The sequence below is a fragment of the Monopterus albus genome, unplaced genomic scaffold (genome assembly GCF_001952655.1).
Source record: "Monopterus albus unplaced genomic scaffold, M_albus_1.0 scaffold288.1, whole genome shotgun sequence".
Taxonomy (NCBI): domain Eukaryota; kingdom Metazoa; phylum Chordata; class Actinopteri; order Synbranchiformes; family Synbranchidae; genus Monopterus; species Monopterus albus.
Window position 1 is genome coordinate 650,450 of NW_018128168.1, and position 17,117 is coordinate 667,566.

At 43.2% G+C, this 17,117-nt stretch overlaps 2 protein-coding genes across 3 annotated transcripts in view; one reads left to right on the forward strand and one right to left on the reverse strand.

Annotated features, from left to right (window-relative positions):
* Positions 1 to 6,357, forward strand: part of ttyh3b (tweety family member 3b) — a 23,693-nt gene extending 17,336 nt beyond the window's left edge. Inside the window, exons 14-15 of one of the 2 annotated variants that reach the window (XM_020622735.1) lie at positions 2,271 to 2,346; positions 3,951 to 6,357. In XM_020622735.1, coding sequence (XP_020478391.1) covers positions 2,271 to 2,346; positions 3,951 to 4,085 — 211 coding nt within the window. In that variant the 3' untranslated portion in view covers positions 4,086 to 6,357. Of the gene's footprint in view, positions 1 to 868; positions 1,669 to 2,270; positions 2,347 to 3,950 lie in introns of those variants that run through there. The other variant, XM_020622736.1, reaches the window with a different exon arrangement.
* A 1,419-nt stretch (positions 6,358 to 7,776) lies between these two features.
* LOC109973279 (beta-1,3-N-acetylglucosaminyltransferase lunatic fringe-like) lies at positions 7,777 to 16,638 on the reverse strand. Its single transcript, XM_020622737.1, has 8 exons — positions 16,081 to 16,638; positions 12,765 to 12,813; positions 12,254 to 12,356; positions 12,018 to 12,171; positions 11,107 to 11,192; positions 10,841 to 11,000; positions 10,652 to 10,737; positions 7,777 to 9,014 (listed from the first exon to the last, which is right to left on the reverse strand). Exons 1-8 carry the CDS (start codon positions 16,444 to 16,446, stop codon positions 8,948 to 8,950), a joined length of 1,071 nt encoding a protein of 356 aa, XP_020478393.1. The 5' UTR covers positions 16,447 to 16,638; the 3' UTR covers positions 7,777 to 8,947.
* Positions 16,639 to 17,117: the final 479 nt, after the last annotated feature.

Sequence of the window (17,117 nt, forward strand, 5' to 3'; positions counted from 1 at the left end):
GCCGCCCGCGGCCGGTTCGGCTGCTGCCGTTAGAGGTCACCACAGCGAATCATCAGTTGAAACCCAACTGACGATGCGCATGATAAACTTGCCATGTTTTTATTCCGGATGAAGTCTAATATAGAGTCGCCAGTCAACCTACCTGCATGTTTTTGAACTGTGGGAGGAAGCTGGAGCACCCGGAGAAAACCCACGCAGGCACAGGGAGGACATGCAAACTCTGCACAGAGAGGCGCTGGGTTGATATTTAGCAGTAATGTAAACTGTACATCATTTACAGTTAATGAATCAAAACATGCAAAACCACCTCAATGTGTAGAGGACAGGACTACCTGTGATTTTATTTTTTTTTTTAGAACTGAAACAAAGTTTCAGCTACAGAACCATAATGAACACGTGCTGACTTTTAACTAGGTAACACTACTGTGGTTTTTTAAGACAACGTTAGATGCTGATTTCTGTGTTAGATCTCTATCATATACACAAAATCTCCATATTTGTTCATCTTTTTAGACTCGTAAAATCTACCAAAGGCTTCTAGGTATCAAACTGTTAACACTGATGAAACCAGCTGCACTGTCGTACTCGGATCTCCTCCCCCTCTACCTTTTCCCCTTCTATCCATCATGCCCTCTTATGCCCTGCCCTTACCCTGACCAAATGAAGGACGGATGAGGAAGACGGAGAGGACGAGTCGGGTGCCTCAAGGGGCGGTGTGCACGATAACCTGTACCGCGTTCACATGCCCAGTCTCTACAGCTGTGGCTCCAGCTACGGTAGCGAAGCTAGCCTGCCCGCTACAGCCCACACTGTCAGCAATGCCCCCGTCACTGAATACATGTGAGTTAGCACCCACCGCTAGCTAGAGGCTAGCAGGATCAATACACTGCCTGCCATAGGTAGCTGATGCTTGCCCCAACGTGACCAAGACTAGCAGCATAGCAATGCTCACTGCCTGTGATACAAGTTAAAATAGCTAGGATTTTGGTATGTCTCGCTCGCATGTCCTTTCAGACACATTATTTGTCACTCAGTGAGTTATAGCCTTTCTTTACTTTCCCTTTTGATGCTGATGAAGAATAGTTGTCGTTTTCCATATCAGCCAGCCTGCCTGTTTCAGTCCATAATGTCAGCAAAAACTTGATTAAAGCTGCAAATTCAGATGTGCACTCGCCATAGGGTACTTTCACCTAGCTTGCTGCATATTACAGTTTACCACAGTTGGTTGCTCTGAAACCACAAGAAACATTTCAGAAAAAACATAGAAACCTTTTGTCTGCCACTGCCAGTTCGGCTGCTGCCGTTAGAGGTCACCACAGCGAATCATCAGTTGAAACCCAACTGACGATGCGCATGATAAACTTGCCATGTTTTTATTCCGGATGAAGTCTAATATAGAGTCGCCAGTCAACCTACCTGCATGTTTTTGAACTGTGGGAGGAAGCTGGAGCACCCGGAGAAAACCCACGCAGGCACAGGGAGGACATGCAAACTCTGTACAGAGAGGCGCTGGGTTGATATTTAGCAGTAATGTAAACTGTACATCATTTACAGTTAATGAATCAAAACATGCAAAACCACCTCAATGTGTAGAGGACAGGACTACCTGTGATTTTATTTTTTTTTTTAGAACTGAAACAAAGTTTCAGCTACAGAACCATAATGAACATGTGCTGACTTTTAACTAGGTAACACTACTGTGGTTTTTTAAGACAACGTTAGATGCTGATTTCTGTGTTAGATCTCTATCATATACACAAAATCTCCATATTTGTTCATCTTTTTAGACTCGTAAAATCTACCAAAGGCTTCTAGGTATCAAACTGTTAACACTGATGAAACCAGCTGCACTGTACTATATACAGTACAGTACCAGAGCCCTTGTTTGACTTACTATTTCATTGTGCTTGAAAGGGCCATTTGAAACTCAGTGAGTTCATATTTTATGTTTAAAAGTCCCTTTTTTTTAAAATCTACTACCAACAAACCTTGTACAATATGTGCCAGTTTCCTATACGTCCCCACACAGATAGAAGAACTATTTTACAGACTATATATTTGTGTTGTGAATTGTTAAGAACAAATGTTAAGTATGTTGGACTGTGGCAGAGGTGTTAACTCATTGCTTTATGGTACCACTAAGCTAAAATCCCTGAAATTGTAGCTATTCCTGATGACATTAAGTTGTAATCATGAGCAGAGCACAGATCAGCAGCTCAGCACCAGAGGCAGGGCGACCACATGCAGTAACCTCTTATTCTATAACGCAGGAGCCAGAATGCAAACTTTCAGAACCCTCGGTGTGAGAACACCCCCCTGATTGGCAGGGAGTCCCCTCCACCCTCTGTAAGTGTACACTTTCTAGAATACACTCTCCCTCTACTATCTTCCAATACCCACTGCACTGATGGAAACTACTCCAAACCACAGAACCCACAGAGATGGCCCTAAATAATTGTAGAACATAATGAAGAAGCATGGGATTGATATATGTACTTGTATCTTATTTCTGATGTTTTTATAGCATGCTAGTGTGGATATTGGAAGGTAGTTCCCTATCCCTACACCACTGCAGGCGTCCTTTGTGATTGTGGACTGCCAAAGGTCAAAGGTCATTTTGGCAGCCTGGGATTACCCGAAATTTCACAAGAAGCCTGTTGCTAGTGGGATCTGCACTTGCATCAAAATAAAGTAATTGTTGGGTCAGTCTAATACATGGTAGATACAAAGTTGTTCTCTATTTCTGATGTAAAGTCTGGTTGGTTTCACTGTGGCCGACAATGAAATGTGTGAGGACTTGGAGATGATAAAACAACAGATGTTTGTCTGGGTTCAGAGAACCTCAAGCACTTTAATAGTAATATTTAATTACGTAGTGCATCAAGCATTTTCTCCCATGTCATTAAGATAAAGCTGCCAATCTTACAGGTGTCTGAATTTCACCTCGTTGTAGCTGTTCTCCACAAACAGGTTGACTATTTTGGCTTTGTCAAGGTGCTGCTGGGCCTGTAGTTGTGGATGTTTATCCATGCAGTATCATGGGGCTTCAATACTGTGGGCTGATAAAGTTTTATCAACAAATCTCTCGTTATTACATCTGCACACCTTTTAGGATACATTCCTTGCTCCATGTCACCTGGTCATACCCTAAAATGAAAATTTTTAGCAGTACAGCCCCCGACTAAACTCAAGCCCCAAACCTCTAAAAGTTCCTGCTCCCCCTCCCCCCTGTTCCCACAGTGTGTCTATGTGTGCATTCTCTGGTCGAGGTGTATGTGTTCTGTTTCTGTGCCCCTCACTCTTCACCATTAAACAGTCACAGGAGCACATTTCCTACTGTAGAAGCCACCAAAATGGCAGGGCAGGGCTGCCGACCAGGCGCCGTGCCGTGCAGGCCTGCTCTCCTGTCTGCAGTGACGTGGAAACCAGAGACCTCCGACTGTAACTAGCAAGCTGCTCCCAAGAGACCACTAACTCATACCAGGCTAACCTACTACATCAGAAATAGAGCACTAACGACAAACCACTGACAAAAATGAACCACATCTGCTAATTTGCAATAACATCATCCAGATCAGATCCTAATCAGCTATAACATAATGAATGACTGTTGTAATTAAACACCCCTGGCTGTCCAAATGACTGGTCCAAGTGTTTCTGCTGTGTCTGTGTGTGTGCTTCTGTTTGTCACCCTATCTATCTATCTATCTATCTGTCTATCTATCTATCTGTCTATCTGTCTATCTTCTCTTGATCTAATGTAAACTATTTTAACTACAAATTCCACATGTCTGCTTTTATTTTTTCCTGTGTAAATAAGGATTAATGATGATCCAGCCTTGTTTATTCTCCTTTTTCATGTCTTTCTTGTCTTGTCCTTTTTTCATGTTTCCTTTCCAACATTACTCCTTCTCAACCCCCCACTTCCTTGCTGTCTTCTATCTTTTCAGTACACCTCCAGTATGAGAGCAAAATACTTAGCCACTAACCGACCAGACCAGAACCGACGCTCCGTTCCCAATGACCAACTGGACCCGGCTAGCCGTCCTCACCCTGCTGCCCGACCACAGTCCTCAGTCCACTAGAGACCAGAGCTGTGTCATTCCACCCCAGTACTGCCTAAATCCAGTTCTCACAGCCACCAACAAGACCCAACATGGCGCTCACCAGAGCTCAACCAGAGCTGAGTGCTTCAAGCACCAACAGAACCCCAGCTTGTCAAGACCCACTGAATTTGACAAACACCGCTTCACCAGAAACAACATAGTAAGCCACATCCCATTAACCAAGCACCTCAGTGAAGGACTGCACTTTGGAGGTCAACTTCTACTCCTCATCCACAATTATCCAGAAAATCTAACCATCAAAGCCCATCATACTGTACATGATGGCTGTTTCTACTTCTCTTCTTTATGGACACACAGCCCACACTTCCTTCTGCTAGTCTTCAAATATCTCCTTCTCTACTGGTATCTGCCCTAACACTTTTACATTCAGACCACACACTTGCACTCAGACAAGTGCACACACACAAACACACATGCACACACACTGTACAGAGCTGTAAATAGTAACAGTAAGTGTGCTTTATTCTGATTTCATCTAAAGTAGACTGTTGAATCTTTACTGGTAATATGATGTGCTGCGTGTGTATCATGGAAATCTTTGCTGTATCTCGCACACACACACACACACAAAGAGGCAGATAGTCTTAACTGAACACTCATCTGTATAAATAAGAAGCCAGTGAATCACAAAGCCATGTTTAGATAGAAGGTCTACTACTGCATCCACATTCTCACTTTAGCATTTAACAATGTCACCTAAATCAGACTTGAATCGTGATCTCAAAAAGCGTGTCCATGCCCCTCTCTGTACTTGTTTACGTGCACATACAGTGAAGCGCATCAGTTATTGCATTTTTGAACATTTGCCAGGAGTCCTGTTGTGGAGTAACTGCTTTGAATTCTGGGAACTGGAGCAAAAGACAAAGGACATAAGAAGGCTCGACCTGTGCCAAAAAACTTTATAATAAAAACGAGGGATGCCTGATTCTGCTTCTCCTGCTTCCGCCCAACATCTCAGAAGAGTCATGGAATGTTTCCCTTGGATTGTAAATAATAAAGGAACAGGAAAGACACTTGACAAGGGAAGTGATGGACCGATAACTGCGACTATGTGTTTGACAGGTGCTATGTAAGGCAGTCGAGGTCCCTGAGGACGATCAGGCCTGAGGCGGGATGGGAATGGTTTTTGTTACTTTAATGTTTTGTTTTCATTCAGGAATAGTAAAGTGAACAACTTTCCATCATTCGTGAATGGACATTATGTCCCAAAACTTGAAACATCATGTCCCTGACAAATACTGTTACATAAAAGTGTTTCAAACTCATGGAAAGTGGATGTTTTTTATGTTTTATCATAAGCTGACTATCGGGATGTGATACTGTGACCAGTTCTGTTTTTTTCTTCTATACTGTTTTGTTATTCTTGTGCTTTTATTTTGTTAATATTTTGTTAACCGGTGACCTTGGATCAATCTTTAGCCACCAGTAGGAGGAAGTATACTTTTTTTTTTTTTTTTACCCACAAGCACAAATTCTCTAGTTCAAGGTGACTTTGCGAGATGGAGAAGTAAAAACACTGCCTGCGACACTGCCAGTGGTTTTTCCTCCTGCTCTAAAACTCTGTGTACAGTGTAGAAAAACTGTGGTCGTGACTCGTTGTGTGTGAGCTCGCTGCAGCGTGACTGGCTGTGGCTCTCGGTGTTACTGTGTGTAAGTACAGTGATCAGTGTGTCTGTCTGGCTGCAAGCAACGGCCAGCCTATCTAGCCTGAGACATTTCTACACAGACGCCGTACATGTAGACACACATCAGCACTGGCACACGTTTACACACACGTGCTGTATAGACACGCACACACATTCAATACACACTGCGGCATCATAAAATCCGTCTTTCCCTTTTGTCCTGTTGCATTCACATCTAGAGCTGTAGTAACTGCATGTCCTCCCACTGCTGTGGCATCACACTGATAACCATTTGCATTATGGGTGATGTAGTATGTAGGAACTGCATTTCAGAGAAGCCTGGAATCTTGTAGTTAGCTGAGTGAGCAGAGCCCTAACACGCAGACACCTTTCATCCACCATAACTGTACAGCATTTTAATGTTTTATTATTATTAATCAATGACCACTTCTCGTATTAGCGAGACAATCTTATATGTGTGATTTTACTTGGATGAAAATGTCCACGTTATGGTAACAATGCTACCTATGCTCTAGTACTTTGCAGTGTTTTTGCACCATTGATGCAAACAGTGTTAAGATCTGTGGGACTAGTCACTGATTAATGGCCTTTCATAATGTTTTTAAACTCTTATACACTCTTCATATCACAACATGTTTTTAAATTTTTTCCTCTGTCTTGTAAAAAATCAAACTTTAAAGATAAAATAATAGCTAGCTGTTTTGTAGGAGAATAAAGGCAAGAGCAGCGTTTTTCCTCTCTTATCAATGGTGAATGACTCTGTCATGCAATGTTTTAATAAAACTATTCCAGTGTAGTCTGCATACCTGACTTCAAGTTGTATTTGAATTCCCGCGCTAAGCTTTCTGTGCTTTAACCGATCTGGTGCAGTAATTCTCAATGGAAAAAGCCACACATGTTTACGAGTGAGTGACAGGACTTCAAATACACCTCTGTCCAGATGTGACAGATAAACAATGTTTTCTATGGCTGTTTTTATTTTCTGATATTTTAACTAAGATATTAATGATGTACATGTCAAAACTGTGGTAATGATATCATTCAGCCTGGAATAGATGTTTAAAAAAAATAAATTAAAGCAACTTTAACATACTGATCAAAACTGTGGGTTCATTTTAATCATTTTGATTGTGCTTGTAAAAAGTGAAAAATAAGACAAATGGAATTATGAGCATTTGAACTCGTGTACTTCACAGTATATAGGAGAGTTGTGAAATGTCCCAGGTTTGATTGTGCACTTACTGCCTCAGTGTTGGGTTTGGTTTATTTACAACATACAAATATATTTATTAGGGCCTATTTTTATTGTTGTATACCAAACAAGTACAATCATATTTTGCCACACACGGTCGAATGTAAAAATCCAGTTAGTGGCTTAGGGCACAAGCTGCAGTGAACCATTTACTTAAAACTCAATAAAACAAAACAAACAAACAAAAAAAACACTCAGCTGTTTATTAGAAACACTCAGCTAAAATAAATGCAGTCCTGCGATAAATCCTCCCATCGTGAAGGTGATAATGCAGTAACGTATGTGGCCAGCAGGGGACACTGTCCCATCAGCAGGATGTTGAGCTTGGGAATAATTTCACAAATTCACTATTGGGGATGGCTGTTTGTCTAAGTACTCCCTATGGTCCACATAGTCTGACATCACTTGAATTTGCAGTGGGAGAAAGGCCATGATGCACGCGCACACACACACACACGCATACACACACAGAGGCATACAGTCCACTAATCTTTCAGCTGTGCCTTTATCTCTGCAGGCCTTGTGTATGGCTCAATCAGATAAGAGGACTGCTGTTGTTTCAGTGTGTGTGTGTGGTGGAATTTTGTGTGGCTCTGGATATGGGGGAGGTGGTGTCTCCAGACAGGAACCCAACAGCTCATAAACAAAGTCGGAGGTGAAAAGTTGTGTCCCCGCCCCTTAAAATCCCCCAAAGTGTTATTTAATGTAAGGGATCTCACAAACATTCAAGTATTTTACCAAAACTGTTTTTATTAACAACCAACCGTGATATCTACATACGGTCCAGATACTGGAAACAGCACGTATGCTTCAGAAGCAATGGTTCATCATATACATTCATTTAATGAGGGACAGAATTTAACTTAAAAACTTTCATTTAGTTGCAACAACTGCTTTCAATGCACAGAAACAGAAGACGACCCAACATGAGTCATTTCTCAATAAAACCTCAAAGGGGATCATCTTTATTACACTGCTATAAAATTTTCAAAGCACCATTAACAGTCATTGCAGAATACTGTTGACACAAGCCTTACTAGGCGTCGCGTGCACTGTCTGACTTAGTTGTAGTTATGTTGTCGTGGTCTCGGATCTCGCCGTTTACATTGGTGAGTACAATGTTATCATAACTGGTAAAAATGATAGCCAAAAACTAAAGCTCCAGAAAGACCAGAGTTACCCTCTAAGCCTCAACAATATATGCTAATGTTCGCTCAGTGCTAAAGCTAATAAACAAAAGCTAAAAATTGAGTGAATGCTGTGATTAGACAGAAGACAGATGGTCTGACAGGCTGCTGTACGTTTGGAACTGAGGATAAACCATTCTCCTCTCATGCTGCCATCACCCTCATCCTTCCAAGAATTCTGGCTTGTAATCTTCTTCTCTTGTTGCAGTGTTTGGCTTTTTGACACCCAGTTTCACAGGGTCAGAGCTTATGTGCGAAGCTTCAAAGTCAGACTGATGTAGGATGCCCAAGTGTTTCAGAAATACCTCAGCAGAGGGGATTCTCTTTATTCCTGCATGTCTACAACACTTCCATGCACCATCAGACATAAGCTCCAGACAATGTTCACAGATTCAGGACTGGACATTTTCCAGAGTTGCCCATCCATACATAAAGCACACAACAGGAGTCCATGTCAGATGTGTTCTCACCTACGTACTGGGAATACTGTTTGGTTTATGCAGGGGGGTGGGGGCCTCTAGGTAGAGCACAGAAGGGGCAGGACATGATAATGTCACATGTCTGACGATTTCAACATCCACTCTTAACAACAGAAGAGTCTCCAGTTAGACATTTGTGTTCTCACAGGCAGCTGCCCCACATAATGTCTAGATAATTTTGGCATTGCAGCGCATGTTGCTGTAGACTTTCTCTCCCCCACCAGTCCAGCCCGCCGTCTTCCTCACTGGATAGGTGTTAAAGCGGCCAGGGCCCAGGGCACCAAGGTGTGTCTGGGTACAGCAGACAATGGACAGACATGAACCTGAGAAAGAGAGGGAAATGAGTGGCACAATGCCTGGAAACCACAAACTGGGAATTTCAAAATAAAACAGTGAATACAGTTAATCATGGCCACACGTTCATACACACACCCACACTGTGTTTTCATTCCTTGTGGGGACTTTGCATTGACTTACATTCATTTCCTCTAGACTTACCCAAACCTTAACTATAACCACTACTTGCCTAACCCTAACCCAGACCCTAACACTTAACCTCACCCTAACACTTAAACCATGTTGTCACCCTAAAATTCAAATTGTGAACCAGAGGGTGGTCCCCACAAGGAAGGCCGAGTCCCCATAATGTGTGTGTTAACAGGTCCCCCCATAATGTAAGTAATACAAAAGCACACGCATACACACACATACACACAATGAACAAAGCCAGGAAACTTGTCATAGTAGTAAAACATACACAAACTGAAGCACTTTCATAAAGGAGGATTGAAGGACACATTCTGCAGCTAAAGCCTGAGCATCTGTAAGACTGTGTCAAAAATATACAAGAAGTCATTGTACGTTACTTATTGTGTAAAAAGATATTCATTTTTTTTCTATGACCCCATCCACTGATAGGACAGGAAGCTTATTTCATTGCCTCCTTCCCTCCCTCACATCCTGTGGGCACGCTGCCCTCAGCTTCTATTGACTAAGCACAATATTGACAATTAGCCCAGTTCAGTACACAATGATACAATTACTGCCCAGAGGACAAAGGGAGGAAAAGAAAGATGTGAGGGAGAACAAATAAAAAAAAAATCTCCTTAATGTCAGGAAGACTAAAAATAAGATCAGTTTGTTTAATCCTTTGTGTTGTTTGCCTTCTGTGGTAAATATTCACAGCGACGGTGACCTTTTGTGTTAGACTGCTTCTTTTGAAGAAATACTGAGGCCTCTGTGCCTCATAGGCTAAATCAGACTGCCACTGTTTTCCCATTAGCATGCAGTGTAGGCCTATCCAAAGAATCCAAATAAAAGCTAGACACCAGACAGGAGAATAAACATAAACCTGTCACTTTGACATAGTGAGGATATGAGTGTTTGTGTTTGACCATAATCATAACCACTAGTTGACTGCTCTGGATTTATGGTGATTATTATGCTGTCCTCTACTGATCATTTCTTTTGGAGACTAAATTGTGTTTTCATTCAGTTGAGCAGATTTGTAGCAAAGATAAAGCACTGTCCCGAAAACATGGTCCATACAGAGAAAAGGAAGGGAATCTAATTTGACACATCAAAGTCTGTTTTCTTGGGGAGTACTAGTTGTAACAAACCATTTGAGGCTGCAGAGAAAAGCTGCTTGATGTCTGATAAACTGCCTCAAGTGATGTCACTTGGCGGTGGTCGGGTTGCATTGTTGGTAATGTAGCCACCACATTGTGGAAGGAAGCGGAATACACAGAATGAAAAAAGATGATAACTCTGGATTTGCTGCATTGATTTTGATGACTTCTTAAAAATTGTCCATTGTGGGTCCAGTGATGTCTGAGAAGTGCGATGATAAGTTAGTGCGGGATTATTGGAATCCAATAATGAGAATCTATAAACTGTGATTTTCTGCTCATTCTAGTCTTCACTATCATCTGTTTATCACACATTTGTACACATATTTTACCTGGTAGGATCTTCATTAACTGAAAACGGTCCTTTCACATTCACAGTGTTTCTGCTGTTTTCCACAGTGCCGTAGCTAAGAGTCACCTGATCGAGAACAACAAAAAAAAAACAGTTTTCATATCTGTAATAGCAGATCATGATGCTGTGGTGTTATGTGTGCATACTGTGTGTGTGTGTTTGTGTGTACCTGGCTGTGCATGTCTGACACCAGTCCCAGGTTCTCCAGGTGGGAGTGGAACAAAGCTGAGCGGATGAGGCTCACACCAAGCAGCGCCTCCACGATGTAGCCTACAGTACAGTCGTCAGGGAGGCGAATGTGCTCAGCTGTCGCCATGAAAGTGCCATCGCTAGACAGAGAGAGAAGTAGAGAGCACGTGGAGGAGAAAATGCGATTATACAGATGGAACAGTGCCCAAAATAATCATCTCAGAATGGATCTCAGTGTGAGTTTACCTTGCCCACGGCTTCATCTTGAGAGCCAGGCCACGGCTAAGACAGAACCCTGCTCCTCCTGTGGCGAACCAGAAACGCACCTGCCTCTGCACAGAGACACACACAATATACAGTATGAATGAAAGTGTGGGCGAAACAGTGGTGTGGTGGTTAGCACTGTCACCTCACAGCAGGAAGGTTCTGGGTTTGAGCCCGGGGCCTTTCTGTGTGGAGTTTGCATGTTCGCCCTGTGCCTGCGTGGGTTCTCTTCGGGTACTCCGGCTTCCTCCCACTGTCCAAAGACATGCAGCTTAGGTTGACTTGTCTCTCTAAACTGAGGAGTGTGTTTATTATTGAGGTCGTAGTTAAAGGTGGCAGTGTACTGGACTACATTATATTCAGAGGTGTTTCTAATATTCTGACCCTCTCATGTATGTAGCTGGGGAGGATATTCAGGAGTAAGTTGTATAGATAATGGATGGATAAAAGTGTTTTGCACATCATCCTTTGGACTCAGTGAAGGAGACGTCAATACAGATGTCCGAGTGCATTGATGCTCAGTGCACAGAGCTCAATACATACAGCAGAATATTTCAGTTAATGAAGGACAAAGGCAGTGAACAAACACTCACCAGCCACTGTATTAGTGTAGGTACAATGCAGACACATCTGTGTTTATGAAGCTCAAAATGTTTCAGTTTTTGGTGCAATTGTAATAAATGTGTGAATTTGATTATATGATTATTATTGAGGTCGTAGTTAAAGGTGGCAGTGTACTGGACTACATTATATTCAGAGGTGTTTCTAATATTCTGACCCTCTCATGTATGTAGCTGGGGAGGACAAAAATATAGAGACACCTCTACATTACTGGAACATCCAGTATTTCATCTTTATGGTAAATCTCTCTGGGCAGTAAAATATGAAGTTACCACTTCAGCGGTGCCGAGGCGCTCTGTGGTCTCTATTGGTCGCTCGAGGCTGGGTCGGCCGATGTAAACATCCTGTGTGTGGCTGTACTGAGACAGAAGTTTCAGGAGGGAGCCGACGTTCAGGTAGTTATCATCATCGACGTGACAGAACCACCTGAAAAGGATGATGCTGAGAGTTATTTGTGTATCTTTTTGAGAAAGTACGTCAGTTACTGTTTGCATGGATTGTGTCTTACTTCCTGCCAGTGTGGATAAACGTGTCGTATTCCAGAGCCATTTTACAGGAGAGCGCCTGACGGTTGTGGGCTGCTGAGCAGTTGGTGTTGATCAAATGAGCTCCTGATGATCGATAACAGAAATAAACGACCATCCATCACACACCACGGAAACTTTAACAAAACTGAATGTTCAGAAGCAAGAAAGCTGCTGCAAAATGTGGATTCTGTTACAGCCTGACTTCTTGAAAAAACCGAATAATTTTCCTAGTTTTTTTTTTCCTGCATTATCACACAATGTGTCTGATAGTGAAAAGAATACCTCAGTAACAGTAAAACAATTACATGAGTAAGAGGAGGAGGAAAGGCCTGTTGATTAAACTGAAGTGACTTCCTGACCTTCATGGAAACACAGTATTGCCCAGTCAGCAGCCTTGTTCCTGCTTTCCTACAGCTCCTCTCACACTGCAGATAACACTACTGCTACTCAGCAAAACTGTTTAAGTTGGTGTGTGTGTGTGTGTGTGCTCACCCATCTTTTTCCTCAGCTCCATGTCCTCTCCATCAGTGAACACATACGTCTGTGAAAAAACACACAGTTTGTGTGACTGACTAGCAGGGAAGCAGAAACACCATCACTACTGCTCAACCGTCTTTGTTCAAGGATGACTGCCTGTGATCTCAGGTGAGACTCCACTTGTTTCCTCAGTCACACACACACACACACACCACATAGCAGCAGTGAACAATGCTGATATTGGATGGAGGCCAAGATAAAGGTGGGTCTCTTGTCTATCAGCAGCAGAGCAGCTGGTCACAACCCTGTAGCTGGATGTGTGTGTGTGTACATGAATGTTTAGCTGTGCTGAGTGATGGGGTTGATGGTCACTGTGCACTCAGGAAACCATGCAGACCCCACAACCTTCCACAGGAAGTAAACGCTCCCTGGGTGCACAGACAGAGCAGTCTGTAAATAGTCTGTTGTTTTGGCTCTGTATTTCAGGGCAACAGATCTGAAGCAACAGCAGTGAGGTTAAAGTGTTGACTCGGCTTTAATTTGAAGCTGTTCACATCTGTATTGAGTGAGCAATGTAGAGCTTGTGCCTGGGTTTAAGAATAATGCAGCAGGGCAGTGATCGTGCACCTATACACAAGCTGCCCAATTAGTTTGTATGGCCGAACCGAAAAACAATCCCGTCTGTCCTGTCAGTCACATAGTCCAACTGCTAAAGACAAAGCTGAAGACAAAATATTGCATGAAACAAGTCCAGCACAGATGATGTACAGTCAGCATGATGTAAGTGATCTGCAGGTCAAACAACACTGAGCTGTAGACTCAGCCAGGCCAGCTGCTCTGTGCATGTGTACCAAACTGTATGACAGTCAATTACAGAGCTGTGTCTCAATTTAAGGCCAAAAGTCAGCACCTCATAGTCGCCGTTTCACTTCGAATCCAATGTGCTGTAGTACAGGGACGGCACTGCAACAACCCGCCAATGCTGTAATACTCTCTGACTTCCCTGTATGCACTGCCCCGGTAAAAGGACCAGGCCCAGAGAGATTCCACTTTGCAACCTGCCTGCTATGCTGCAAAACTATAATAAATCTCTGGTCCAAGTGCTGTGTGATCACATCACGGCCTGGGAGGGGGAGGAGAGCGCGTCCAGCCAGCTGTGAGTTTCTGTCAGCCTTTTTTTTTTTTTTTACCCTGAACCTCTTAAGCCTCCTGAGATCAGTCAGCTTCTGGAGAGTTTGAGTGTGTGTCTGTGTGATACCAGTGCATGCTAAGCTGGGAAGGCAGTAGGGGGACAACAGGGAGGGGCGAGGGCTTAACAAGACAGGAAACAACAAGACAGGAGAAAGTGGCATGTGTGTGTTTACTCTTGTGATCAGACACATTCTTCACTTCCCATGAGAATCAGGTTTTTCCTAGGGCATTTGTGTTTGTGAAGGTGAATGCAACAGTGAGAAAGTGCACTTTGTGTGTGTTGCTGTGTTTCCATTACTCAGCAGGTTTACAATACAGGGGTGTGACTGGGAAACAGGTAGAGTTACACACACCTGACCGTGAGAACTGATGCAGGAACTCGTCAGACACACACTCACTCAGACGCCGGCTGGTTCCGCCTACATAAGCTGTGTTTCTATCAACAGTCTGCGCGCAGCATGAGATGGGAATTAAGCTCGTCCTTCCTCAAACACTGAGGTTTAAATGGAAATCAGTAGGACGTCTGTACGATCCACAGTCATGTCTGGATTTGATTACGGGCTTTGCAGTTTACCACAGTCCCATGTGTTTCACAGAAAGAGATTCATCTTTATTCCCTCACCACTGTGATTCAGACCAAAAAGCTCTCTGTTCATAGAGTTTGATCTCATTTATCTGTGAGGCTCCCTGTGCCGGCAAAGCCCTTATGTCCTCCAGATCACAGGACTAATGATTTAATCCTCAACCTGAAAAACTGTTTCTATCATGATCAATAGCAGAGAAAGAACTCTTATATATAGAGTCTCAATTGTCTTTTTACAGCCCTATTCAGATCACTGTATTAACTACTGAATTATCTTCCAGAAACACATCAACACGTTAACATCCTACATTCAGGAAAACGTACTTGGGTAAAACTGAAATACGAGCAGTTAAATATTAAAAGTGAAAGCTGAGTGTGAGTGTATCAGTCTGAAGAATGGCTCCTTTCAGTGTTGAATTTCTGGGTTAGGGTTGTGTATGCACCGGTTCAAAGCTGAACACAGTCCAAGTGGAGCATTAGTTCGACCACTGGATCTGCTGCTGGACCGTTTACAGGTTCTGAATCATACTTTATGTAGTGTTCTGCACGAGCAGTCTTAAACTGCAAAGTAACTGTCAGATAAATGTAGTGCATGGTGTAAATGTGCTGTTGAAGCAAATTGAAATACTGATCTACAAGTAAAAGCAGCTACAAAATGGACTTATGTTCTACCTCTGAAACAGACTGCAAAGCACTCTACGGCTTCCTGTAGCAGTCCACAGCCATGGCATGCTTGTTTTTCTGATGTTTCAGACTGGCATTTATGATACAGACCACAGCGAGTGTCTACATTTTGATTCCAGTCTGAACAACTGCTTTGTTGTATTTGCAGTCTTGTTGAAAACAAACCTGCACCCCACTGAGACTGCTTGATCGGTTTCAGTGTTTCTCAGGCTCATTCTTGCATCTGAGTCGATCTCAGTCTACAGTCTTTCCTCTTTATATCCCCTCCTTGCACTATGTCACCCCATTAACAGCACTGTGGTCGGCCTGTTAGCCCTCAGATCTCCCTCTCACACATTACAAAGGCCTCTGTCTCTGTTTTACAATTCAATGGCAGGCTGGCTCAGTAGACACAGTCATGTTTCAGGGGGTGTATAACTTAACTTGCAGTTGCTGCAGAAAACTAAGGAAACATTTAGAACACTACTTCCCTTATACAGCAGCTAATAACAGTGGATATGTAAGGCTAGGTGATGCACATTTGAGCTCTGACCTTACATTATCAGCCCTGGGTCTGACCAAATAGGCCAGTAGACAAAGTGTCCTTCATGTGACCCTTCAGATGGTAAATCATATGAACACGACACAAGATTTATATCATTTAGTACTGATTGGTTATCTGTTTATTTTCCTATTGTAAGCCTACGATTTGTACAAAATAACATAATATAAAGTCTAATTATTATTCACTTTCAACGTGTCTGCCTGCATTAACACATTGAATCACTTCATGTTCATAACAGCTGCAACAGTCATTTACTTATTTATTTAGTTATTGTTTGTTTGTACTGTTTCCCTTTTACTGGGCTGAGGTAATAACACGCCTTAGCTCACCTGTGGCGTGTTTCTGGAGATCCAGGTGTCCAGCAGCAGGGCCAGTCTTTGTCGGTGATACCTCCGGGTGGTTTTTACCGCTATGAACAGGTCAGCCGGGGACAGACGCTCCACGGGCCGCGGGGACCCGCTGCTCCGCGGCGGGGCGCTTATCGATCTCCGCTCCCGGGACAGTTTCCTAAAATACGTTGAGAAAACCTTTCCAGTCGTCAGTGGACCTGAAGACTCCTCCGGGTGTGCGCTGCTCGGGTGTCCCACGGTGACGACGAGCATCCCGGTCACCAGCAGACAGGTGACCGCGGCGGTGGCGGCGCGCGGTCCTGATGAGCCGGAGGCGTATTTTGGTCCCCCGGCGGGTTTCCGCATTGTGGCCCGGAGGATGGTTTTACAGCTTCGTTCATTGACAGAGAAAGGTCTAGGAAACGTTTTTATCTAGTTCGAAACAGACATGCTGTAAGCTTCGGGTTAACCACCACTGACAGACTTTATTCTACTGTGAAGCGCTTCGCTCCTCCGGCGGGAGGGACGGCGATGAACCAATGGCCGGTTTGAGCGCTCAGTAACCAGCACAGCAGAGGAGGGGTCAGTCATCCATCCACATGGCAGCCTGTACAAAGAAGCCCCACTGTTAGGAATAACATTACTGTTTAATTATCTTAAAAGGTTTGGGCCATAAGCATGGAGTGGGATCAGTTTATTATTACATTTATAATGTAAAAACCATCGTCTTCCTCAGGGCAATCCCTCATATGAACAGTTCCCATAATCTTTAATCGTTCCCTCTCCATTTCCATGGCACATCCTATAGGCATTCATGAACAGTGCAGTAATCCAGCTGTGTGTATTTTCATAGCCTGATGTTACTGCTGCTGTATATCTCTGAATGACTTGGCACCTGAATAAAGCCTACAACTGTGGTTTTGTTGACAGGTCTGCAACAATAAGGTTCTCTTGAATCTACGGGCATAGCTTCTCTAAGTTTCTGGCTCTGACCTGCATTCTTCTAAAAGTTATTACCACATTTGCTGTTTTGATGT

Bases quoted from the DNA above. Each gene is read 5' to 3' on its own strand.
- LOC109973279 (XM_020622737.1), bottom strand. From the start codon at position 16,446: ATGCGGAAACCCGCCGGGGGACCAAAATACGCCTCCGGCTCATCAGGA. The intron at 12,357-12,764 runs GTGAGCACACAC...ATCGATCATCAG, and splicing joins GGAGCTGAGGAAAAAGATGG to GAGCTCATTTGATCAACACC. The intron at 9,015-10,651 runs GTAAAATATGTG...TCTCTTTCTCAG, and splicing joins GTTAATGAAGATCCTACCAG to GTTCATGTCTGTCCATTGTC.